The sequence below is a fragment of the Mixophyes fleayi genome, chromosome 2, assembly GCF_038048845.1.
Source record: "Mixophyes fleayi isolate aMixFle1 chromosome 2, aMixFle1.hap1, whole genome shotgun sequence".
Taxonomy (NCBI): Eukaryota; Metazoa; Chordata; class Amphibia; order Anura; family Limnodynastidae; genus Mixophyes; species Mixophyes fleayi.
In genome coordinates this window covers 17,672,347-17,698,121 of record NC_134403.1, presented here as the reverse complement: position 1 = coordinate 17,698,121, position 25,775 = coordinate 17,672,347, and the positions used below count along the sequence as shown (strand labels likewise).

Below are 25,775 nucleotides of genomic sequence, written 5' to 3'. Positions count from 1 at the left end.
TTTTTTTGATAATTATTAGCTTTACAACTACATTACTTATCCAAGAAACAGGTGGAGCACTAAATTTGGTTCTTTTATGACCAAAAATATTGATTTTTGAACACAATAGCAAAACAAAACCAAACAAAACCAAAACCAAAACCAAAACACGCAATGGCGGTTTGGCAAAACCAAAACCAAAACACGGGGGTCCGTGAGCATCTCTATTTGTAGTTGTCTTTTTCAACAGCTAGCAGCAGGCTGACAGGGTGGGTCTGCACTGATGCTAATCAAAATAGAACACCTGCAGAGACTTCTGTGATACTGGGTCTAATTTAACCTTCTGTGCTGCACAGGTGGCCTACCCGGTACCTATCCAAGGTTCAAAATTACCCAGACAAATTTCCAAAATAAAATACAGTTTTATTTAACAAAATGGTAGCACCAAACCACAATATATTTAAATAACCTGCAACAAATAACACTACAAAAAGGCACAGACAACATACAAAGTATAATGAACACCTCATCAGTTTCCTAGTCCCTTTCAGGGTGTCACGGGCACTAGGAGTCTTTGCCCAGGATATCACCAGATGATGCACTTACCAGAGTAATATAGCTGGTACTATGGTTCTCTGGTAGCAGGGTGACAACGGAACAGGAGAAACAGCAGATGGTGAGAGAATGCTCAAGGAAAGTCTATGACTAGCAGCAACTGGTAATGAGTAGATGAATGTACACGAGGAACCAGATGGACAAGGAAACGTGAGGAGAGTCAGTGGTCTGCGTATAGCAAGTTGTACCACTGCTATAGTGAGGAGGAATGTCCAGGAGTAGCGAGGAGGTAGTGAGAGTCAGCGGTCTACGTATAGCAAGTTGTACCGCTGTCTATAGTGAAGGAATGGAATCCAGGTGAAGGTAGGTAACGGGGAAGTCAGTGGTCTGCGTGTAGCAAGTTGTACCACTGCTATGTGAGAGGATATTTGAAACTGGTGTCACAGGGAACAGGAGTCAGTGGTCTGCGTCAGCAAGTTGTACCACTGCTATATATATGTGAGGAGGGGCACGAGGAGATGAATGTAAAGCAGAGTATACACGGGGCACACAGAACTGATCCCACGATGATATCCACAATACAACAATAACTGACAAGCGCTGCTTGAAGTATACAAAGTCACAATAGCAATCCAGGCAATAGGAAACAAAGCCAATGGTAACAATAGCTTCAGTGGATAGGAGGCTCCGGAGAAGAACACAACTCAGTCCAGATGGATATGCAATACAAAAGCAAAGTCAATGGAAAGTATGCATACCGCGGTTCAGGAGAGCAGGCTGTCAGAGCGACGTGCAGGGATACCTGAACGGCTGAAGGCCGCCAGGAGGAGAGACCACTGGAGGGTGGAAGCGGTAATCAGGTTGGTGCAGCGCACGGCAGGTAATCCAGAATCAACGAAGCAATACTCAGGAAGCAGTAGTTAGTGAAACTGGAAACATGATGAACACGGGAGAGTTGAGGCTGTCTGGTATCCAGTAGTAGTGGTGGAGGCAGCGGAGAGCTGACACGATAAACACAGGAGAGTTGAGACGATCAGGAACTCTGTAATAGTAACGGAGGCAGCGGATAGGAATCAGCTGAGTGCAGGCACGATGAACACAGTAGAGTTGAAACGAACAGGAACTCTGTAGTAGTAACGGAGGCAGCGGTTAGGAATCAGCTGAGTGCAGGCACGATGAACTCAGGAGAGTTGAAGTGGTCTGGCAACCACAATAGCAGAAAACAGGAATCAGCAGAAGCTGACTACACGAGGAACATAGGAACACCTTCAGAGGCTCATGGGGAATAAGACTCCAAGATAAGGCCACCAGGTAATGATCACAGGTGGTTTAAATAGGGAGGGTTGCCTGATCATCCAATCAATTAAAAGCAACAGGTATTGAAGGCTTGATAAGGGCTGCACATGCGCAGACCCTCAGGATGGCGGACGGCCACGGTTCCTGAACACACGGGAAATGGCACTCACAGTCCGGTGAGTGACAGTACCCCCCATTTTAAAGGTGGTCACAGAACACCTGGAACCGGGTTTGTCCGGAAACTTGGAATAAAACTTCTTAAGAAGAGCTGGAGCGTTAAGATCTTCTGCTTTGATCCATGACCGCTCTTCAGGACCAAAGCCCTTCCAATGAACGAGGAAACGAAGAACTCCTCGCGAAATTTTTGCATCCAATATGTGAGTAATCTCAAAGTCCTCCTCTTGATGAATTTGAACTGGCCGAGGTGCTGAAGGAGGGACTGAGAAACGGTTGATAAGCGGTTTGAGCAAAGACACATGGAAGGCATTGGAAATACGAAGGTTCTTAGGTAGTAGAAGTTTGAAACAAACTGGATTTATCACTTCAATGATCTTATACGGACCAATAAAACGAGGAGCGAACTTCATAGATGGAACCTTCAAACGAAAATTTTTGGTTGATAACCACACACGATCTCCGATTTTCAGTGGTGGAATAGCCCGTCTCTTTTTATCTGCAAAAGACTTATATCTGGCAGATGTTTTCTTTAAACAGGTTTTGACCTGAGACCAAATATTTTTGAAGGTCTGACAAACAGTCTCTACAGCAGGAACTTGGGTGGGAGGGAGGGCAGGAAATTCCGGAAAAGACGGATGGTGACCGTAAACCACAAAGAATGGAGTTTTAGAAGATGACTCATGATACATGTTGTTATGAGCGAATTCAGCCCATGGAAGCAAATCTACCCAGTTTTCTTGGTTGGCTGAAGAGAACATCCTTATAAAAGTCTCAAGATCTTGATTGACCCTTTCGGTTTGTCCGTTTGATTGAGGATGGTAGGAGGATGAGAGTGATAATCGGATACCCAAGGTCTTACAGAGGGCCCGCCAGAATCTGGAAACGAATTGTACTCCTCTATCTGAAACAATCTCGGAAGGACATCCATGAATACGGAAGATTTCTTTGATTAAATAATCAGCCAGAGTAGATGAAGAAGGTAAACCGGTCAAAGGAACGAAATGTGCCATCTTCGAAAATCTGTCCACCACTACCCAAATAGTATTGCAGTTTTTACTAGGAGGAAGATCAGTAACAAAGTCCATACTAATATGGGTCCACGGCTTGGAAGGAATGGGTAGTGGTTGAAGCAAACCCGTTGGAGTTCTGCGGGGAGTCTTAAACTGGGAACACAAATCACACGCAGCCACAAAATCTTTGACATCTTTCCTCATAGAAGGCCACCAGTAAATTCGAGAAAGAATTTCAAAGGTCTTGCGTTCACCAGAGTGTCCAGAAAAACGAGAAGAGTGAAACCACGAAAGGATTTTCTTCCTAAGAGCAGGAGGCACGAGGGTTCTCCCAAATGGTAGCACCTTAGTGGAAGAAGCAGCCAGAGAAACACATTTGGGGTCTAATATAGAGTGGTTGGGACCATCTTCAACGTCTGAGGACGTCACAAAAGCTCGAGATAGAGCGTCTGCTTTTTTATTTTTTGCAGCTGGTTTGAAGGTTATGATTAGTTCAAAAAGAGAAAAGAAAAGAGACCATCTTGCTTGACGAGGATTCAAACATTGAGCAGACTGTAAATATGACAAATTTTTATGATCAGTAAAAATTGTCACAGGATGACGAGCTCCCTCCTACAAATATCTCCATTCCTCTAATGCTACTTTTATGGCCAGCAACTCCTTGTCCCCGATGGTATAATTCTTCTCCGCAGGCAGAAGACCCCGAGTGTAAAAGGCACAAGGATGGAATTTTTGTTGCTCCGATCTTTGGGAGAGAATGGCTCCTAAACCAACATTACCTCTAGGAAGAAGGGAAGCGTCACATCAGGCTGTCAAAGAACAGGAGCAGAGGAGAAGGACTCTTTGAGAAACTGGAAGGCTTGAAGGGCCTCAGAGGACCATTGTTTAGTATTGGCCCCTTTACGAGTTAGGGCCACAATAGGAGATGCAATCGAGGAGAAATCTTGAATGAAGCGTCTATAGTAATTGGCAAAACCTAAAAAATGCTGAATTGCACGAAGAGTAGTTGGCTGAGGCCAATGTAACACAGCATTCACCTTTTCTGGATCCATCTGCAGACCAACTCCGGAGACAATATATCCCAGAAATGGAATCTGGGGCAACTCGAATGAACATTTTTCTAACTTGCAGAATAATGAATTTTTCCGGAGTCTGGAAAGGACCTCTGCCACATGTTGATGATGAGAAGGCAGGTCCTGCGAAAAGATCAATATGTCGTCCAGATAGACGACGACACAAACATATAACAAGTCCCGGAAGATCTCATTAATGAAACCCTGGAAAACAGCGGGGGCATTACATAACCCGAAGGGCATTACTAAATATTCATAATGCCCGTCTCTCGTGTTGAAAGCGGTCTTCCATTCGTCACCGGACCGGATTCGAATTAAATTGTAGGCACCACGAAGATCCAACTTGGTAAAGATCCGGGCTCCCTTGATACGATCAAATAACTCAGTAATTAATGGAATGGGATACCGATTTTTGATAGTTATGGCGTTAAGTCCACGAAAATCTATGCAGGGGCGTAATGACCCATCCTTCTTTTTTACGAAGAAAAACCTTGCTCCAGCGGGAGAGGTAGAAGGTCGAATAAATCCCCGCTGGAGATTCTCTTGGATGTATTCAGATGTAGCTTGAGTTTCAGGTAACGAAAGTGGATACACACGTCCCCTAGGAGGAGTCTTGCCAGGTTGAAGATCAATTGGGCAGTCCCATGAACGATGAGGAGGAAGACGTTCAGACTGAGTTTTATCAAATACTTTGGCAAAAGAAGCATACTGAGGAGGAAGTCCCGGTGAGGAAGGTGAAATGGAGGATTGCTGTATTTTGAGAGGAACGACTTGAGAGAGGCAACGATGATGACATTCAGGACCCCAAGACGTAACTTGAGGAGTGTGCCAGTCAATCTGAGGAGAGTGACGTTGAAGCCATGGAAGGCCTAATACAATCAGACTGGTAGTAACAGGAAGAATTAAAAATGAAATTTCTTCCTGGTGTAATACACCAATTTGAAGGGTTACTGGTGACGTACTCTGGGTGATAAGACCATTAATAATGCGTAATCCATCGATAGCAGTCACAGTAATAGGTATTTTCAAAGTAATCACTGGTAGGGACCATTGATTCACGAGGGATTTAGAAATAAAATTTCCTGCAGCTCCAGAGTCAATAAGTGCTTGGGACTTAAAGGATTTGGTAGCAAAGGAAACTGTAACATCAAAAGCACAAACTTTTAATTTCGTAGAACATGGAGAGGACTCCAGGGACCCTAACTTCACCTCTCCAGAACTGGTTAGGGCATGGCATTTCCCGATTTTTTAGGGCATGAATTGGGCATAGGAGTAGAATCAGCACAATAGATACAAAGTCTATTTTTTACTCTTCGGTCCCTCTCCTCTGAAGTTAATTTGGAGCGACCTATCTCCATGGGTATCGCCGGAGATGAAACTGGGCGAACTTGAGGGCTTGAACGAAGAGGTGCCTTAAATGAAGTTGTCTCTTTCACGAAATCTCATGTCTACACGGTGGCAAAGAGAAATCAAATCTTCTAGAGAAGTAGGTAATTCTTGAGTAGTCAGTGCATCTTTAATTTTATCAGAAAGCCCCTGCCAGAAGGCGGCAATTAACGCCTCAGTGTTCCACTGAAGTTCAGAGGCTAATATCCGAAATTGAATGACGTACTGGCCTACAGTACGAGAACCCTGACGTAGACGGAGGATGCTGGATGCAGCGGAAATAACACGACCAGGTTCATCAAATACACTTCGAAACGTGGAAATAAATTTGGCACTATCCTGTAATAATGGATCATTTCTTTCCCATAGAGGGGAAGCCCATGCGAGAGCTTGTCCGGAAAACAAGGAAATGAGATAGGCCACTCTGGAATGATGAGTAGAGAAATTGTGAGGTTGAAGCTCAAAATGAACTGAGCATTGATTTAGAAAACCCCTGCATGTTTTGGGATCTCCATCATATTTTGAGGGAGTAGGCAGGTGTAGCGTGGAAGCAGTAGACACCTGGGATGGCACTGGGGAAACGGAGGAAGGCACAGGAGCATCAACAGTAGCTGTGATATTTTGCACAGATGTTCTTTGGGAGGCTAACGCCTGGCAACATTGCAGCAAATGTTGTTGGCGAACATCCTGTTGTTCAATACGGGTAACCAGATACTGGAGCATCTCTTTAGCCGTAGGTTCCGCACCTGGGTCTGTCATGGCCTGATCTTACTGTCACGGGCACTAGGAGTCTTTGCCCAGGATATCACCAGATGATGGACTTACCAGAGTAATATAGCTGGTACTATGGTTCTCTGGTAGCAGGGTGACAACGGAACAGGAGAAACAGCAGATGGTGAGAGAATGCTCAAGGAAAGTCTATGACTAGCAGCAACTGGTAATGAGTAGATGAATGTACACGAGGAACCAGATGGACAAGGAAACGTGAGGAGAGTCAGTGGTCTGCGTATAGCAAGTTGTACCACTGCTATAGTGAGGAGGAATGTCCAGGAGTAGCGAGGAGGTAGTGAGAGTCAGCGGTCTGCGTATAGCAAGTTGTACCGCTGTCTATAGTGAAGGAATGGAATCCAGGTGAAGGTAGGTAACGGGGAAGTCAGTGGTCTGCGTGTAGCAAGTTGTACCACTGCTATGTGAGAGGATTTTTGAAACTGGTGTCACAGGGAACAGGAGTCAGTGGTCTGCGTCAGCAAGTTGTACCACTGCTATATATGTGAGGAGGGGCACGAGGAGATGAATGTATAGCAGAGTATACACGGGGCACACAGAACTGATCCCACGATGATATCCACAATACAACAATAACTGACAAGCGCTGCTTGAAGTATACAAAGTCACAATAGCAATCCAGGCAATAGAAAACAAAGTCAATGGTAACAATAGCTTCAGTGGATAGGAGGCTCCGGAGAAGAACACAACTCAGTCCAGATGGATATGCAATACAAAAGCAAAGTCAATGGAAAGTATGCATACCGCGGTTCAGGAGAGCAGGCTGTCAGAGCGACGTGCAGGGATACCTGAACGGCTGAAGGCCGCCAGGAGGAGAGACCACTGGAGGGTGGAAGCGGTAATCAGGTTGGTGCAGCGCACGGCAGGTAATCCAGAATCAACGAAGCAATACTCAGGAAGCAGTAGTAAGTGAAACTGGAAACATGATGAACACGGGAGAGTTGAGGCTGTCTGGTATCCAGTAGTAGTGGTGGGGGCAGCGGAGAGCTGACACGATAAACACAGGAGAGTTGAGACGATCAGGAACTCTGTAATAGTAACGGAGGCAGCAGATAGGAATCAGCTGAGTGCAGGCACGATGAACACAGGAGAGTTGAAGTGAGCAGGAACTCTGTAGTAGTAACGGAGGCAGCGGATAGGAATCAGCTGAGTGCAGGCACGATGAACACAGGAAAGTTGAAGTGAGCAGGAACTCTGTAGTAGTAACGGAGGCAGCGGTTAGGAATTAGCTGAGTGCAGGCACGATGAACACAGGAGAGTTGAAGTGGTCTGGCAACCACAATAGCAGAAAACAGGAATCAGCAGAAGCTGACTACACGAGGAACACAGGAACACCTTCAGAGGCTCATGGGGAATGAGACTCCAAGATCAGGCCACCAGGTAATGATCACAGGTGGTTTAAATAGGGAGGGTTGTCTGATCATCCAATCAATTAAAAGCAACAGGTATTGAAGGCTTGATAAGGGCTGCACATGCGCAGACCCTCAGGATGGCGGACGGCCACAGTTCCTGAACACACGGGAAATGGCACTCACAGTCCGGTGAGTGACACAGGGACTGCTGTCTATCCATCCAAGCTTCTCCCCCTCTCTCGTTAAAGGAAACCAGCAAGGCAGTGGTCTTGAGTCACTGACACTCTGCTTGGCGGACACACAGCTCCCCAAGACATGGAGAGGTAGATCAGGGCAAAGGCAGTATTTCAAGGACCAATTGTCTCTTTCCTGCCAGGGGCAAAGATCTAAATCTCAACACCAGCCTGACTTCAGCAATCACTGGGTGTTGAATGCCAATTTACATTTCTCTGGTGTTCATTTTTAAAGGCAACAATTGGTTCTTTCCTGTGTTTACCTTTTCATAGCAGATGATTTGTTCTTGATACAATTAGGGACAGGTATTGTTCTATAGCTACACAGCAGAGTTGTTTAAACAGGAGAGATCACAATCCAGACACATTACATTTAAATACACAATGTAGCCCTCTGTAATTAAACAGAGCTCTATCTGTGGACCTTTTCCCTATCTTGACACAGGAGAACCCTGGTGTGATGTACATTCATTCAGGAATAGTGGACAATCCTTTTGCCTAGGCTGAAACAATGGACCAGTCTGCAAGATAAAAAAAAACATACTGCCAGACATTTTAGCTACTTACAAATAAAATATATACAAGTTTAAATATGAATGACAAACATGGGGAACCAGAGGGCTAGAAAAAGTATGTTTTTGTAGTCCATTTTGTGAGAAACGAGGTGCAGACTGGTTAAGGGGATTTTAAAACTTTGTTTATCGTAACTCCTTTTTAAAGACAGGGTGGGCATCTGTCCCTCAAGCTAGGGCTGTATAAGGAGTATAAAATATTTAAACCTATCCGTTTTCATTTTTCAGTGTGACCAATTCTGAGTAAGTCGGCTAGTGTCTAGAGAGCTAGTCTTTGTTAACTTAGCATGAGGGTCGCAAGAAAGTGTGTCAAATTTTATGTTGTCAAATGCCTTTCCCATCCTGACAATAAAAGCAAAGTAAAAAGCACCTGAAGGTTGCGCGTGCCACAATAATATACACTGTGTGTGTCTGTATGTGTGTGTATGTGTGTATATATATATATATATATATATATATATATATATATATATATATATATATATATATATATAGTGGCAAGAGCCCGCTACTGCAGAAGCACACGCGTACAACTTCTTCCTTTTTATGGTTCTTTATTGTCAGGATGGTAATAATGTTTTGACACCGTATACTTGCACAGCAATTATGGAGACCCTCAACGCTTACTATACATAGTCCAGCTCTCTGTCCAGATCAGCCAGCTAGCCCAGCGTTGATCTCCCTGAACAATGAAACAAGCAGGGTTTTATACCTGACACTCCTCCCACAGGCCTAGCTTGATGGACAGGCAACACACCCACCTTCTCTTTAAAAGGAAACGCCCATCCCTGGCTCTGTTTAGACTATCAGACCCACCCTGTCAGTTTTCTGAGAGGAAGCAGCTTTTAAATCATGTAAGTAAACCAATTTTAAACTACACATGTTTTTACCTGGTTTAATCTCCACCTAGGTACATAACTGTGCCAATGTTTTACTCTACTTCCCTGCTTTCTCTGCATATTGCCAGCTAATTGCCTCCTTTTGTTACAATATATATATTCTTATTTAACCCTTTTATATTAATCTATTTAGGTGTTGTACACTGCTATAAAATATGTTGAAATATATACATTACAAATGAAAAAAAAAATCTTCATACTGTAGAGTTTTATATATACATTTCTATATATCTGTTCATCTATCCATCGATCCCTTATCTATCTAGATATAGATATGTATAGAGAGATGGCTATGTAAAGAGAGATAGAGATATAGCTATGTAAAGAGATAGAGAGATATGGCTATGTAAAGAGATAGAGAGATATGGCTATGTAAAGAGAGAAATAGCTATGTAAAGAGAGAAATAGCTATGTTAAAGAGGGATATAGATATGTAAAGCGGGATAGAGAGATATACATATGTAAAGAGGGACAGATATATAGATATATAAAGAGGGATAGAGAGATATAGATCTGTAAAGAGGGACAGAGAGATATAGATATATAAAGAGGGATAGAGAGATCTAGATATGTTAAGAAGGATAAAGACATCTAGTTATCGATGGATAGAGACACCTAGTTATCGATGGATAGAGACACCTAGTTATCGATGGATAGAGACATCTAATTATCGATGGATAGAGACATCTAATTATCGATGGATAGAGACATCTAGTTATCGATGGATAGAGACATCTAGTTATCGATGGATAGAGACATCTAGTTATCGATGGATAGAGACATTTAGTTATCGATGGATAGATACATCTAGTTATCGATGGATAGAGATAGAGATAGATATCTAGCTACCTATATAGATAGAGAGATAGATATGGATAGATAGCCTGGTAGCCCCAGGCCTGTGTAGGTCATTAGAAAATGTATCCGTTATGCCTCTATATGTTTTCTAAATAAATGTGCGGTGAAAGCACCTGCAGACCTATAAGGGGTACGTTTAATAACTAGATATGGCAGATACAGTGCAGTAAAATGATTGGGCACAGTCCGCTAAAGTCTAGGATGACACTCAGAGCTGGAGGAACATGGTAAGCCTGGTACCAGGGTGCCCACCAGACACAGAAGTACAGTAGTAGGATAGAACATGCACAGTTGTAGTAAAGAATTGGTTTCAGACTCTCTCGTGATAAAATAAATGCACTTTATCACCTTTTTTCTCTCTGGCACAGTTCTTTGTAAAGACTGTTGCTCAAACAGATGATCACAAGATCTACCACTCTCTCTCCCTCCGGGCTGTCACACGCTCCTAGCTTTGATTGATCATCAGTGGGGCAGACTTGATTCACATGCCTCTGGCAGCAGTGTTTCTGGCTGGGCTTCGCAACCCTCACTATTTAATAAAACACATCAGGCTTATTAAACACTGCACAAGTTTCTCACATCAAACACTTGTGTGCTCAGCATCCCTCCGACTCCTCATGGTATTCACTCATGGCATCCTTCTCCGAACACCCTCATTCTGAGACTCTTGTTCTCACTACAGTCAAATAAAATTTTGCCGCATAGTTTTTAATACCAAAAGACAATCACAGTCAGGAGTAACTGGAAGGGACTTGATTGTATGTTTACACAGACCTCCAATGTGTACCCAAGCATGTACGAGCCCTGATACGATCAGACGTTACTTTTCCACCTCTAGGGGTGCTAAGATCTCAATGTGTAATTATGTGTTGCCTTATGAATGAACAATGATGAGGATTGCTCCCCTACCCTCGTTTTAAAACTGTGATCCCACTATCTGCCAGGGTCTGGAGGGGTTGTACTTTCAATCCCACAGGATGTCCCCCACATGCAATCAAAGGGTAATAAGTTGTTATGTATTCACTGTAGATACTCAGTTTGAGAGACATGTACATAGTTATTAAAATGGAAGTTTACACTTTTTCTTATGCACATCCATCAGCTGAGTGTATGAGCCATGAATATGACCAGGAGCCATAGTAGAGCAAAGAAGAGACCCAGAGAGGAGCTTTTGATGGGGGATTGCTCCCTCTAACAGTGTGGCTGCATTGAGAGTCCTACCTGGAGGAAGCATGCAGTGTGAGAGTCACAGAGGAGAACTGAGACAGCCTGAAGGATTATTATATGAGAGTTGTACAGGAGGAATTTAAGCCATGTGCCAAAGTTCCTCAGGAAAGTAAGCACTCACGGGCAGGCTCCTCTCTATGCTTAGTCTTCTGTCTGTCAGCCCTGTCTATATGTATTAAATTGCACGTTGCATATGGTATGTTGTATTGTGCTACTTACCGAGTTAGCTACGTGTATTGTTGCAGGGCCGTACCTAGGGCTGTGCAATCAGGGCAACCGCCCAGGGCGCATCGGTGAAAGGGGGCTCAGTTTATGGATATTTTAGGTTCATTTGGTTAAAATTAGAGGGGTGACATTTTTGTTTCTCGCCACAGGAGCTAAAATCTTAATTTATGGCTCTGTATTGTTGAAATTGTTTATGTATTGGTTTATGTATTATTAATCTACTTATGTATTATTAGAGTATATATTTGTTTTGTATTACTATACCTTGTGACACCTTAGAAATTAACATTAATGATGATCAGTGGAAGCCATGTCACTCAAACCTCCGCTTATGCCCCACACATGCCATTCACACCTCCTCACATGCCCCCCAGCCCACATCACTCAGAGGTCCACATATGCAGTGTCGGACTGGTCCACCAGGTAAATCCTCAGTGTGCCCCACTGTCAGGTTACTCCACCCCATATTAATGGTGGATGATGGTAGTGAGCCCCAGTGATGTTGATATGCTGGGCAGTGACTAGTGACAATGCGACGAGATGCTAGAAGTCAGCAATAGCAAGGCAAGACTTAAAATTAGAGTATTATCAGTGCTTAAAATTACAGTTCAAATACTTGGGAAATAGACCACCCCGGCTAGCAGAAAATGTGCTTAATATCCATGAGGGTATTTTATAGTTTTATTGCGTTAACACAAAATTTAATTTAAACTTGTATATGTCACCTTACTGTATTATTGAAATATCTTTGTATTTTTTTCCAGGAGCCATATTAAATAAGCCTCTTCCACTATCATGTCCTTGTCTTATAATTGCTCCTCTTGAGTATGTCATTTTGCACAAAAAGCCATATTTCTTTACATTTATTAAAATTAGCCAATCAGGGTTTACCTTCTGCCATTTGGATTTTTGGAGCCACGGAAAGCCAATCACTGCTGGCCACATCGCCACTATGGGCCCGTGTGACGGCTATTATAAAGCTGCCCCGTGCGGCGCTAGCTCAGTTCAACCCTGGAGACCTACCATGAGGCCCTTTGGGCAGCCCTCCCTAAGCCCACGCCTGCACTCTGTCTTTTACACTTTGGGCACAAGGTCCATGGCACAAATTGGGCAGTATGCCCATGTAGCAGTAGTTGGATAAAAAATGTCTTCTTGAATATGTGGGCAATCTTAGAAATTCCCCAATAGAAAGAACAAATGTTAAACCATTAACGATGGCAAAGCATCTTAATATCTCATGAGAGTAATCCTAAATTACTAAAATCTTGAAAAAATGTTACGTAAGGCATCAGAGATGGAGACTTTCAGCAAGAATTATTAAAAAGGAAGTTAAGAAAATCTTCCTGATGGGGAGAATTACTCCCCATGGATTTAATGATCATAATTATATGGTTTACCTACAAATGTAGTTATTCTATGTAGGTACACTGTAGAATGGAAATTATAATATACTAAATATAAACTCTTTTTTCAGTAGGATAATCTATAGCCTGTATAATGTTATATATTTAGGAATGTTACTATATATATTAATGAAGTGATGTTATTGATTACGCTCAAAATTATTGTAATGGAGTATCAATCAGTCATCTCTTATAGCACATAGAATTATGATAACAAATTGTAATGAGAGAGTATCAATCTTTCATCTTTTATAGCAGATATAATTATGGTAACTAATTGTTTATGGGATTCAAAATAGTACAGGTTGCATAATTAATATTTTATCAATGGGATTGATTAGTGTACTCTTAATGTCAATTTTATATTTAGAAAATGAAGTCCATTTATAATCCACATTGTTTCATGACAAGTGTTAAAATCAATTTCATTATGATAAAATTGTGAATGGTTAATTGTTAATTGGCATGTAAAAGCAATGATTTATTCTTATAAGGAAGGATTAACTAAGTATATATATATATATATATATATATATATATATATATATATATATATATATATATATATATATATATATATCTATATCACTAACAAAGGGAGGCATTTAGCTGGCAATACGCAGAGAAAGCATGCAGCAAGATAATACTTTCATGCAGTAATGCACATAGACTGAAGACTTATATGTGACAAACAAGTTTTAAGTTTGTTTAACTTACATCGTTTGAAATGCCCTCCTCCCAGCAAACAGCCTGGGTGTATCTGTGACAGAGCAAACAGAACACTGATAGGAGTTTCCTTTTAAAGGGGAGTTGGGTGTGTCACCTGCCCATCAAACTAGGGCTGTGGGAGGAGTGTCTTCTATAAAAGCTGCTTGTTTCATTAATCAAGGAGACCAGTGCTGGGGAAACTGGCTGGTCCATGACTTGCTAGTGTTTGGGGGTCTCAAGAAACTAAAATCTGTATGGGGGTAAATACAGCAACCATCCTTGCATCAAAAGTAAGAAGTTGCTTGTGTGTGCTTCAGCAGTAGTGGGGTCTTGGCACTAATATATAATTATATATATATATATATATATATATATATATATATATATATATATATATATATATATATATATATATATATATATATATATAGTAACAAAACCGCACCCTTCTCTTGGTACTTTTGTCACCTTCTGTTGCAAGAATACCCAGTAGACATCAGCAACACAAAACTTCTTTTATAAATCAAATATATTTATTGTTTTCATCACAATAAATTGCACAACTTCCGTCAGGATGACACCAGCAAGCAACTAACTTTTACTTGCACCTCCTGGTGACCCTAAACACTAACTAGACACAGTACAGCTCCCTACTGACTGGCCAACTGGTTCAGTGTCAGTCACCACTAACAATAGCACAACTCAGGATTAAATACACATGTCTCCTCCCACAGGCTTGGATGACTGACAGGCGACACTCCCACCTTGTCTTTAAAGGATGGCTCCTCAGGTGTTCTGTAACGCCTAATCAGCACAGCCACCCCCATCAGCTCTGTGGATACAAACATGTTAAAGCATGCAAGTAAATCACTTTTTACATTTACTTTACCACATGTCTCTGACCTGTACATTACTTAACATAAGCACAGTGCTACACCCATGTATGAGTTGGTCTGCAGCCTTTTACCTGCAGACTGTAAGCTCCATAGCTAATTCCACTATTAGAGGCCTGTGGAAAACCACTCCCATTGCCACATATCCCTTCCCCTAGCTTTACCATGTAAGGTGGCGTGGATCTCGCGAGGAGCGCATCTCTATGGAAGAGAGCTTCTGCCACCATTTTGTCCACCTGACATTTTATAGCCTGAGACAAGGAAGGTTCTATTGTGTCTTTAACTGTCCTCACAATCACACCCACCAGTGCACTCATTGTACCTTCTCTTCTTGACACCTGAGAACCCTGTTTTGAAACAGCCCATCCTATCTCTTTCTCCACTCATAACCCCTTATTTTCTTAATAGGACGTCTATGAGCTCCTTCTGATTGTGGTTGTACTGTTACAGCGGGATAGGCCTTCTGGCATTCCGGACAAGCCCTACAAAACTTTTTACTGCCACAGACTCCGGGCCAGTAATATCTGCGTAGAACATTCTCCCTCATTTTGCCTTCCCCTCAGTGTCTGCCACTCTCCTGCGTGTGTGCAGCTTCTAGCACTAAGGGTACATGGTTTTGTGGGACTACCAACTGTTCTACTTTTCTCCCTTTAACAGTAGTCACATGAAACAACACATTATTTTTAACAATATACGATGGCCAAAAGTCTGTCGAATTGACCGGCTTTGATATATTCCCAACATTTCTAGCCAAATTAAAGATACGCTTTAAAGCTACATCATTTTTCTGTTGACGTGCAAGGTTTGGCACAGATAACAATTCGGGATATTCAGACCAGTCTATATTGTCACCAACCGGTAAGGTGGGCACATCTGAGATGTCACCTGCCAATGCTGATTCCATTTGTACAGTTGCCTGTGAAAGTTCTGCCGTGACCCCCACAAAAGTACTCCGGCTTGACGGCTCCCAGTGATTGAGGTTCAGACGTTGTGGTGTTTTTAGCAGATCCTTTAAGACCGGCCTTCCGACCAGTGAATCAATTGCCGGCATGTCCGGCCGGATTTGCTCACTGAGGACCTCTTTATAGAGTGGGAAGTCTCGCCCCAGAACAAGGCAGCTTGGGCGCTATAGCAGCCACTACCTTCACAGTTTGGCCTTTCAGACTAATGGCCAAAAGAGTTCCTTTTAATCTCCTGACTACACCATGTGTGCAGCACACATACATTTTGGGCAATCACGAGATCTTGGCCCCAGCTAGGACAGAATTGGAAACCAGCGTAATGTCACTCCCAGAGTCCACGACTGCATGTACAATCTTGTTGTTCAAACACATTGTCACTTTAAACAAAGGTGAACCACCACTTGTGAAACTCTGGCAACAGCAAAGCGAAAAGACGACCCAGCTTGGCCAACCGAACAGTCCACTAGGTTTTGGCGACTAGTGCACCTGGCTTTATAGTGACCAAGTTCTCCACACCTGAAGCACCTCCTGTCAGGCACACTTACATTTTGACCTAAACTAGCAGCAGGGTTCCCCTTTAGGCCCTTGATTTTGGATTTACCCACTTGAACACTCTCATCCTTGGTGTTCATTAAACTCCTCTGAGTGGATGTCAAGGCCACTGCTTGGTCACGATCCTCAGCATACCTAGAAGACAGAGTTTTTTCCTCTTGGAGCAACTGTTCCAGCTTTTCATGCTGTTCATCAAGTACAAGCTTCTCCAACTTGCACTCCTCAAGCTCTCTTGCAGACTCTCTGGCTAAGAATACCTCTTGCTGAGCCAAGACAAGCTTCTGTTCTAAAGCAGCAATTTCTCTGTCTTTCTCTGCTACTATTTCATTAAGAGCTTTCTCTGATTTTTGTCTGTCTTCACATACTTTTTGCAATGCATGCAACTCATTTTCCACAGATTCAAAAATCACATTTTCTTGCTCTCTCTGCTGCTTTAAATTCCACACTTCTTTTACAAGACAGCAGTTTTCCTCAATACACATTTTCTCTAAAGAATCATACTCTTCCCTGGTCACATGTTCTGACCCAGGTAACACTTGGGTTGTGCAGAGAGCATGAGATTCTCCTCTCTGATTTTCCATGTTTTCCTGTTGAGAATGTACCTCAGACACACCTGTTTGCACACTTTCCTTTTGAGACATTTTGTTCTTTTTCTTGCCCATCTTAAGGAGTAAAGACAATTTTGTACTAGCAGCTTTCAATTGTTAAGCTTCACATATGTCCAGCACTTCCACAGGCAATTAGTGAAACAGGTGCTTTAGTCTCCCACACAGGTAAAACAGCAACTTCAATGCATAGGCAAGACAGCAGACTTGTGGACAACACCCAACTCACAGCTCAGTGAATAAACAAGGTATGGCACTACAATGCCCAGTCATTTTATACAAAAAAAACTTTGCTTTCCTTTTGCTATAACAAATGCTGAATAGTTCACAGTAACATTGCTTCTGTCTCTCTACAGACAAAAAAAATTGCTTGCTCAGCAATAGCAATCTCTTCACTGCAACTGACAGCATATACAGTTTGGTGGTAGTCAATATTTTCCACTCACCACCTTTTGCATCTGGAGGTTGGGTGGACAGCTGTGTGTTGGCTGTCCTTGGCGATCCCACTTCTGACACCAATTGTAAAAAAACCGCACCCTTCTCTTGGCACTTTTGTTATATTCTGTTGCAAGAATACCCAGTAGACATCAGCAACACAAAACTTCTTTTATAAATCAAATATATTTATTGTTTTCATCACAATAAATTGCACAACTTCCGTCAGGATGACACCAGCAAACAACTACCTATTACTTGCACCTCCTGGTGACCCTAAACACTACCTAGACACAGTACAGCTCCCTACTGACTGGCCAACTGGTTCAACATCAGTCAACCCTAACAATAGCACAACTCAGGATTAAATACACATGTCCCCTCCCACAGGCTTGGATGACTGACAGGCGACACTCTCACCTTGTCTTTAAAGGATGGCTCCTCAGGTGTTCTGTAACGCCTAATCAGCACAGCCACCCCAATCAGCTCTGTGGATACAAACACGTTAAAGCATGCAAGTAAATCACTTTTTACATTTACTTTACCACATGTCTCTGACCTGTACATTACTTAACATAAGAACAGTGCTACACTCATGTGTGGGACTAGGTCTGCAGCCTTTTACCTGCAGACTGTAAGCTCCATAGCTAATTCCACTATTAGAGGCCTGTGGAAAACCACTCCCATTGCCACAATATATATATATATATATATATATATATATATATATATATATATATATATATATATATATATATATATATATATATATATATAACACTAAATACATATACTAGGGTCAGTACTGGTTTTAATAGTATCTTATGAACATATTCACAGTAGCATAATAACAGTAACCAAAAATAATTTAATCTATATTAAAATTTATACAGGTAATGTTCTCAAGTATTTTACCCACAATAGAATAACACCTTAAATGTTAGTATAATAATCACATTATTTCACTTAAAAATATAATTACTGTTATATTTACATTATATACATATATATTGATCATCTTAATAATATACACTAATCACTTTATTCACTTGACACATGGTTATATTTTTAATAACCATCATAATATTACACTTATGGTTTTTCAACTTGTCATTTTTTTTTTTTGCACTATAGGAAATGTAATTCAAAGTAATAAATATATAGGGGTTAGTAATTCATATATAAATTGTGAATGGCCTTACAATTGGATCACAATAACAATCATGGTTGGTAATATAAACTAGAATTATTATTATTTTTAATTTTTATTTATAAGGCGCCACAATGTATGCGTAGTGCCGTACAAGGACAAACAATGGCACAGTACAAGGTGAAACAGCACAGTACAAGTAACAGTAAGCACTATAACTCTGGGACTCAGGCTCAGCTAACAAGAGGGAGGGGAAAAGTCAGTACAGGCAGGTAACTTTGGCCCAAGAGGGTGGGCATGGATGACAGGTTAAGAGCCACTGAGGGGAGTGGAGAGAAGCGAGAGGAGACAGAGGGCAGAAGGACCAAGAGGAGGAGAGCTGAGTAGCTGGAAAGCGCAGTTAAAAGTGATCGAAACAGGAGGTAGGAGAGCCCTGCTCAAGGAGCGTACAATCTTAAGGGAGGGGAAGACAGACAGATACAAGGATGAGACGGAGAGACGGGAGAAATGGAGATGAAGTCGAGGAAGAAGGGATGAGAGAGAGAGGCAGCCAAACAGTGGGAGGTTAAGCATGAAACTGGAAGGCTTTTAAGAAAAGATGGGTTTTTAGTGTTCGTTTGAAAGAGGACAGATTAGGGGAAGTTCTGATGGAGCAGGGGAGCATATTCCAATGGAGGGGAGCGGCGCGGGAGAAGTCTTGGATACGTGCGTGAGAAAAGGTAATCAGAGGGGAAGAGAGGCGACGATCGTTGGATGATCGCAGAGGGCGGGATGGAGTATGAATAGAGATAAGGTTAGAGTAGGGAGCAGTGGAGTTGGTGAGGACCTTGTAAGTTAGAGTAAGGAGCTTGAAAAGGATTCTGTAGAGGAAGGGAAGCCAGTGAAGGGCTTGGTAGAGTGGGAAGAAAGAGGTGGAGCAGCGAGAGAGGAAAATAAGCCTAACAGCAGTGTTAAGTACAGATCAAAGAGGAGCGAGATGACAGAGGGGGAGGCCGATAAGGAGAAGGTTGCAGTAGTCCAAGCGGGAGATAATCAGAGCGTGGACGAGAGATTTGGTGGCATCCTGGGAGAGGAAGGGCCAAATGCAGGCAATGTTGCAAAGCTGGAAGCGGCAGGATTTGGCAAGAGAGTGAATGTGAGGGGCAAAGGAGAGAGAGGAGTCGAGGATGACACCTAGGCAGCGGAGTTGGGGAACAGGGGAGATGGAGGAGTTGGCAACAGTGATGGAGAGGTCAGAGGAGAAGGAGGTACGAGAGGGAGGAAAGACAATGAGCTCAGTTTTAGCAAGATTGAGTTTAAGAGGACATCCAGGAGGAGATGGCGGAGAGGCATGCAGATCCCCTTAGACAAGGGAGGGAGAGAGATATGGAGAAGAAAGGTAGAGTTGAGTGTCATCAGCATAAAGGTGGTACTTGAGGCCGAAGGAGCTGATGAGTTCACCCAGAGAAGAGGTGTATAGTGAAAATAGTAGGGGTCCCAGGACAGAGCCCTGGGGAACCACGACTGGAAGGGAGGAAGAGGGGGAGAGAGACCCAGAGGTGGAAACAGAGAAGGAACGGTCGGCAAGGTAAGAGGTGAACCAGGAGAGGACGGTACCGTAGAGACCAATGGATTGGAGGGTGTGAAGCAGGAGGGGGTGGTCAACGGTGCCAAAGGCCGCTGAGAGGTCAAGGAGAATCAGGAGGGAGTAGTGGCCCATGGCTTTAGCCGAGAGCAGATCGTTTCTAACTTGTGGCAGGGCAGTTTCGGTGGAATGGAGGGGGCAGAAGCCTGATTGGAGAGGATCAAGGAGGGAGTGTTCAGAGAGGTAGGTGGAGAGACGGTTGCAGACAAGTCTCTCGAGTATTTTGTAGGCAAAGGGGAGAAGGGAAATGTGGCGGTAATTAGAGAGTGAGGTGTGGTCAAGGTTGGGTTTCTTGAGAATGGGAGAGACGAGAGCATGTTTAAAGGAGGAGGGGAAGATGCCGGTGGAGAGGGACAGGTTAAAGAGGTGAGCGAGGCGGGAGCAGGTGGAGGGGGAAAGGTAGCAAAGAAGGTGAGAAGGGATGAGGTCCTGGAGGCAGGTAGAAGGGGGGGGGAGGAAGAAATGAGTGAGTGGACTTCCTCATCCGAGGTTGGGCGGAAGGAGTGAAGGAGTTGGTGGCTGGGGGGGAGAGGGGGGAGCGTGGAGGGGAGAGGAAGGGCAGGAGGGGGGGTGGCGGAAGAGTGGGTGGAGGAGGAGATTTCAAGTCTGATGGCATTTTAGAGGAGGAAAAGGAGGCAAAGTCAGTGGCAGAGAGGGAGGGAGGGAGGGAGGGGGCAGACAGGAGAGTGTTAAAGGTGGTGAAGAGGCGGCGGGGGTTGGAGGACTGGGAGGAGATGAGGGATTTAAAGAAGGATTGCTTAGCGAGCAAGAGGGCAGAGCTGTAGGAGGAGAGGATAAACTTGAAGTGGAGGAAAACGGCCAAGGAACGAGATTTTCTCCAGTGGCGTTCGGCAGTACGAGAGCATTTTTGGAGGAAGCGGGTACGTTTGGAGTGCCAGGGTTGGGGATTTGAGCAGCACAGGTGGATGGGCTGGGCAGGGGCGACCGCATCAAGGGCAGAGGAGAGGGTTTGGTTATAGAGGGAGGCCGCCTGATTGGGGCAGTACAGGGGGGAGAGGAGAGTTTCAAAAGAAGAGGATAGAATAGCGGGATCAAGGGTGTCGAGATTGCATCTGGACCAGGTAGATTTGGGCTGGGGAGGGGTGCAGGAGTAGAGGAGAGAGAGAATGAGAGGAGATGGTGGTCCGAGAGTGGAAGGGGGGAGACTGCAATGGTGGGAGAAAACAAGGTCATGGGAGTTACCGAAGCAGTGGGTAGAAGAGGAGGTCCATTGAGAAAGGCCAAGGGAGGAAGAGAGGGCCAGGAGTTTGACAGAGGCAGGGTTGGTGGGATTGTCAATAGGGATGTTGAAGTCGCCAAGGATAATGGAGGGGATGTCAGAGGAGAGGTGGTGTGGGAGCCAGGAAGCGAAGTTGTCGAGGAAAATGGAGGAGGGGCCAGGGGGACGGTAAATGACAGAGACGCGGAGTTGGATAGGGTAGAAGAGACGGATAGAGTGGACTTCAAAAGTGGAGAAGGAGAGGGAGGGTTCAGGAGGAATGAGTCTGAAAGTGCAGGTGGAGGATAGGAGAATGCCCACACCACCGCCTGGACGGTCTCCAGGTCTGGTGGAGTGGGTGAAGTAGAGGCCGCCAAAAGAGAGAGCGGCAGGGGAGGCAGTGTCGGAATCGGTGAACCAGGTTTCGGAAATGGCAAGAAGGTTAAAAGAGTTAGATAAGAAGAGGTCATGGATAGAGGGGAGTGTGTTGCGGACGGATCTAGCATTCCAGAGGGCACAGGAGAAAGGGAGGGAGGGGAGATGGGAATAAGGTTGGCAAGGATTGCGGTGCGCATGGGAGTGCGTAGACAGGAGCGTGAAGTTGGGCAAGGTGAAAGTATGGGTATGGCAAGTGGACAGGGAATAGAAAATATGATCCTTAATGATCTTGAAATCAATTAGTCCCTTATGTATAATAAATATACATAATAGATGTGTGCTGACCCCCGTGTTTTCCTTTTGGATGTGGTTTTGGTTCTAAAATGTGTTCATGTTTTGGTTTTGTGCCAGATTTTTGATCTGAATTTAATTAAAAATTGTGATAAATAGGTAAAATAATGTAAGCTGTATTTGCTCCTATAATACTAGCATTAACATTAATTTCCAGTCTACTTTCTAATGATCCTTTTACAACTGTCCCAATTGTCACCAATTTTGGCCAAAGTCTGCAGCAGGGGCATAGTGAGCTACCTTGGGGTGGATCACTTGGCCACCTGAATTTTTTCCTTTAAAATTTTCCTAATAGGCTGCTGAGTCGAGTCTTGCCCCCCTGGCTAAAATTTGCCAGTGCCCCCATGGTCTGCAGCGAGCTGGCTTAATGAAGGATTTTGTAATTTTGCCATCATTGCATTTGCTTTTGCCCATTCAATTCCAAAAATAGTTAGTCTATACGGTTCTCTAATTCCTTCACTTAGCGTACATCGTCAGCCATCTTATCTCCATCTCTGCATGTATTGTTTGCCAGGGCAAGAATCTGTCCTCTCAATTTCTCTAAATGTGAAATTTCTATTGTATTGTCAAGACATGTTTTGGGCAACAAAATCTGCATCAATTTGAGTATTATACATATTTACATGTGTGGGAAGGTGTTACGGTCACTGAGGGCAACTATCAATCAGATTTGGCGTAGGCCCTCCTGAGTCTAATGGATGCCCCAGTCTTCACCAAGAACCACCGCATGTCACGGTCCCTCAGGATAGCCCCTTGATGTAATAGAGGGTAATGGACAGATGCAGTTGGATAAACACAGGCCAGTACAGAGGTCATGGTCATTGTCACGAACACGCTCCCAGCTGCCATGACTTTGGGATATTTGCTGTATGAGGTCACACACGATTTCAGCCCGCAGTCTCTCACCTATCACACAGGTTCTAGACCTACGGAATCGCCACCCAAACACAGCGCTCTCACACCCCCAGACGCTTCAAGTTTCAGCCACCACCTATTGGGTACGGGCAATAGGACCCCAATATACTGTCCCACACTGGCACACAGGCTTCTAGTTATATCAAACTAACAAAACCCACACCAGCACACACAGGGTTAACTCTTCACACCTCCAGACTGTTACACAAATGTAAATACAAGCACACACTGCTTGTTAATCAAATGTATCAACAAATCACACACTGGCATTCCAAGGGATAACCTGGTCGAGCAATCTCTTCTAAACAGGCTATGGATTCTTTAGAGTATCAAGGACGCAACTTATTAAATTATAGATTTAATACACAAAAAGTACAGGGCATTCAGATCTAAAGAAAAATATTGAATAAACAATTAATAAATTTGACATAACAAGCAAAAACAGTTTAAAATAAAAAGGATTACATTCAGATTTGCACTTACATGAATTGCATTCTGGCCAAGGGGAATTGGCTAAGAAGATGGACAGCTTATCAATGTAACTTGATTTCCCCAAAAGTCTGACCGTTTTTTCCTTCAGAACACAGATTTTTAAGCAAACTCAAATAGGACGGCATTTACAGGGGCAGTGTGAATGCCAATGTGGGGGCGGAAATGTCCCCTGGGTGTCACCTCAGGTTTGTTCAAACTATTCTTAAGTTTGACCGGTCTTACCTTACCTCAGATACCTCCCAGAGACATAACTTTCACTTCAATAAACCAATCATAATTACCCGCACATTTAAATACCAAATATGATGAGATTACAACAATATCCAATTTACATCCTGAAATACCTGTGCTTATGGTTGTTCTCTGTGTAGTTGGTATTTATGTTTCAAGACCCTTGTGTGGTTTTTGCCCCTCAGTACGGAGTGCCATCCAGATTTCCCAAAATATAAACTATGAGAACATTTTCCTTTGAAGGTCATATTTCTATATACCTGCATAAAGACCATGCAGATTTTTATACCAGAGTCTCCAAGATTTGCACCTAGGCATATGGCTCTCCAATTTACACTCAAGTGTTAGTTTGTGTCTACCCTACCTATTGAAAGGAAGTCAATTAGCTAGGGAAATACATGATCAAATACAATGGAGGTCTGTGATCTGCATATCTTAAGCTGGTCTCTGCACAAAGGGTTTGCCTAACTCAATTGCCTCCTCCTGGGTTAATTTAGGTATTCATGCAAAGATTTATTTGTGTCCTGACATCCAATATTATATTTCAGCATATCAGAGTTATGCTCTCATCCTGACAGTCATCATACCAAGTTGGGTCGGATACTCTCTGAGTTACATGGAGGTGAGGACAATCCAGAAAGCGAGGTCAGTGTACAGACTTGGTTGGATACACACTGAACTATGTGGTGCCAAGGATAAGACAGAAAGTGAGGTCAGTAAATAAGATGGGTCAGATACACACTGAAGAAAGCAGCACAAGGGTTAATCCAGGATACATAGTCAGACAGATATGGAGAAATTCACTAGCAGTCAAGAAGCAGAAAGCACAGTGGGAGCCAGGAGCAGGGAACAGACAGTGTGTCAGAGTGGATCTTATATAGTGCAGGGAGTTTCAAACTCCCTGCCCAGAGTCACATGGTCGCAGCACAAAACAGGAAGTAACAAGAGTGCTGTGATCAGGAGCGTGGAGCAGGTAAGTTCCCAAAGAAGGGCAACTATTGGCCTGTCTGAACGGTATGTTTTACATATTTTCTGCACTATGCATGGGTCTTGTGGACCTCCTCCACTGCAAGTCTCGGGCAATCCCCTTTACCATGGGGTTTGTCAATGTTTCCCCTGGGAAACTGATTCTTCAGCCCTCCCCAGAAATATATACGAGTCTCCTGGTTTCATTCAGCAGGACAGCGTTATGGCACAGAGCATTAAAATAAAACAAAGTATGAAAGCTCTGCTGTTAGATACTGATGAATGCTCTGTCCTTAAAAAATGTACAGGGTGGTCCATGAGTGTGGAAACACCCTTTTGAAAATGGAATTGAGTAAGGAAAATTTAAACCAGTGTCTACACATATGATCTGGGTGTGTGGGCCAGGGTGGCTGCCATCTTGAAGTATAGACACTGGATTAATATTTCCTGACTAACTTTCATTTTAAAAGGGTGTTTTCACACTTATGGACCACCCTGTATTGTGTGTGTAGTTTTTGAAGTTTGGTAGTATGGGTGCAGGCCACTTTCTGTCATCGTCAACATTTCTTTATATAGTGGCAAGGTTATGAAAGATCTGCTCTTGGATACCGATGAATGCTCTGTCCCTCAAAAAATTATTTTGTGCATAGTCTTTGAAGTTTTGTAGTATGGTTGCAAGCCACCTTTGTCTATTTAATTTCATAAATGTCTAACTCTTTTCATTTATACCACTGTCCATCCAATGACATCTGCCTGTTACTGTAACTTCACTGACTATGATGAATGATATGTAACATTCAAAATGTATTGCTTGCATAGTCTTTAAAGTTTTGTAGTATGGGTGCAGGCCACCTTCGTCTATCACATAAACATTTATTTATATAGTGGCAAGGTTAGGAAATCTCTGCTCTTGACTACCAATGTACTTTAGCAATAATTCCAAGCACACAACATAATAGATATGTGATTGGAGAATATAAAGTCAGAGCCGTGTTGTGTTAAAATGAATAAAACTTTACATTTAATAACAAATAGTATAAAATTGACAAGCACAAATAATTTAGCTTGAATAAAGAGCCACAGACAAACGTGCTCAGGTTCAAACAGTAAAACCAAATTAAAAACACATAAGTTCCCAACTAGGTTAATAAGTCAATCTAATAAATATAACTGTTTTATAACTCTCTCCCTGCAGGATGTCCTCCCTTCAGCAGAACGTTTCCCCAGTAAACTGTGGGGACCCAGCTGCACAGAAAAGGATGT

The 25,775-nt window shown here is 43.1% G+C and overlaps 1 protein-coding gene across 1 annotated transcript in view; it reads right to left on the bottom strand.

The window, feature by feature from the left end:
* LOC142140744 (antizyme inhibitor 2-like) overlaps positions 1-14,664 on the bottom strand; it is a 29,460-nt gene extending 14,796 nt beyond the window's left edge. The window contains exon 1 of the mRNA XM_075198587.1: positions 14,504-14,664. Within this exon, the coding sequence (XP_075054688.1) occupies positions 14,504-14,650 (147 nt within the window). The 5' untranslated portion in view covers positions 14,651-14,664. The remainder of the gene's footprint in view (positions 1-14,503) is intronic.
* Between the last annotated feature and the right edge of the window lie 11,111 nt (positions 14,665-25,775).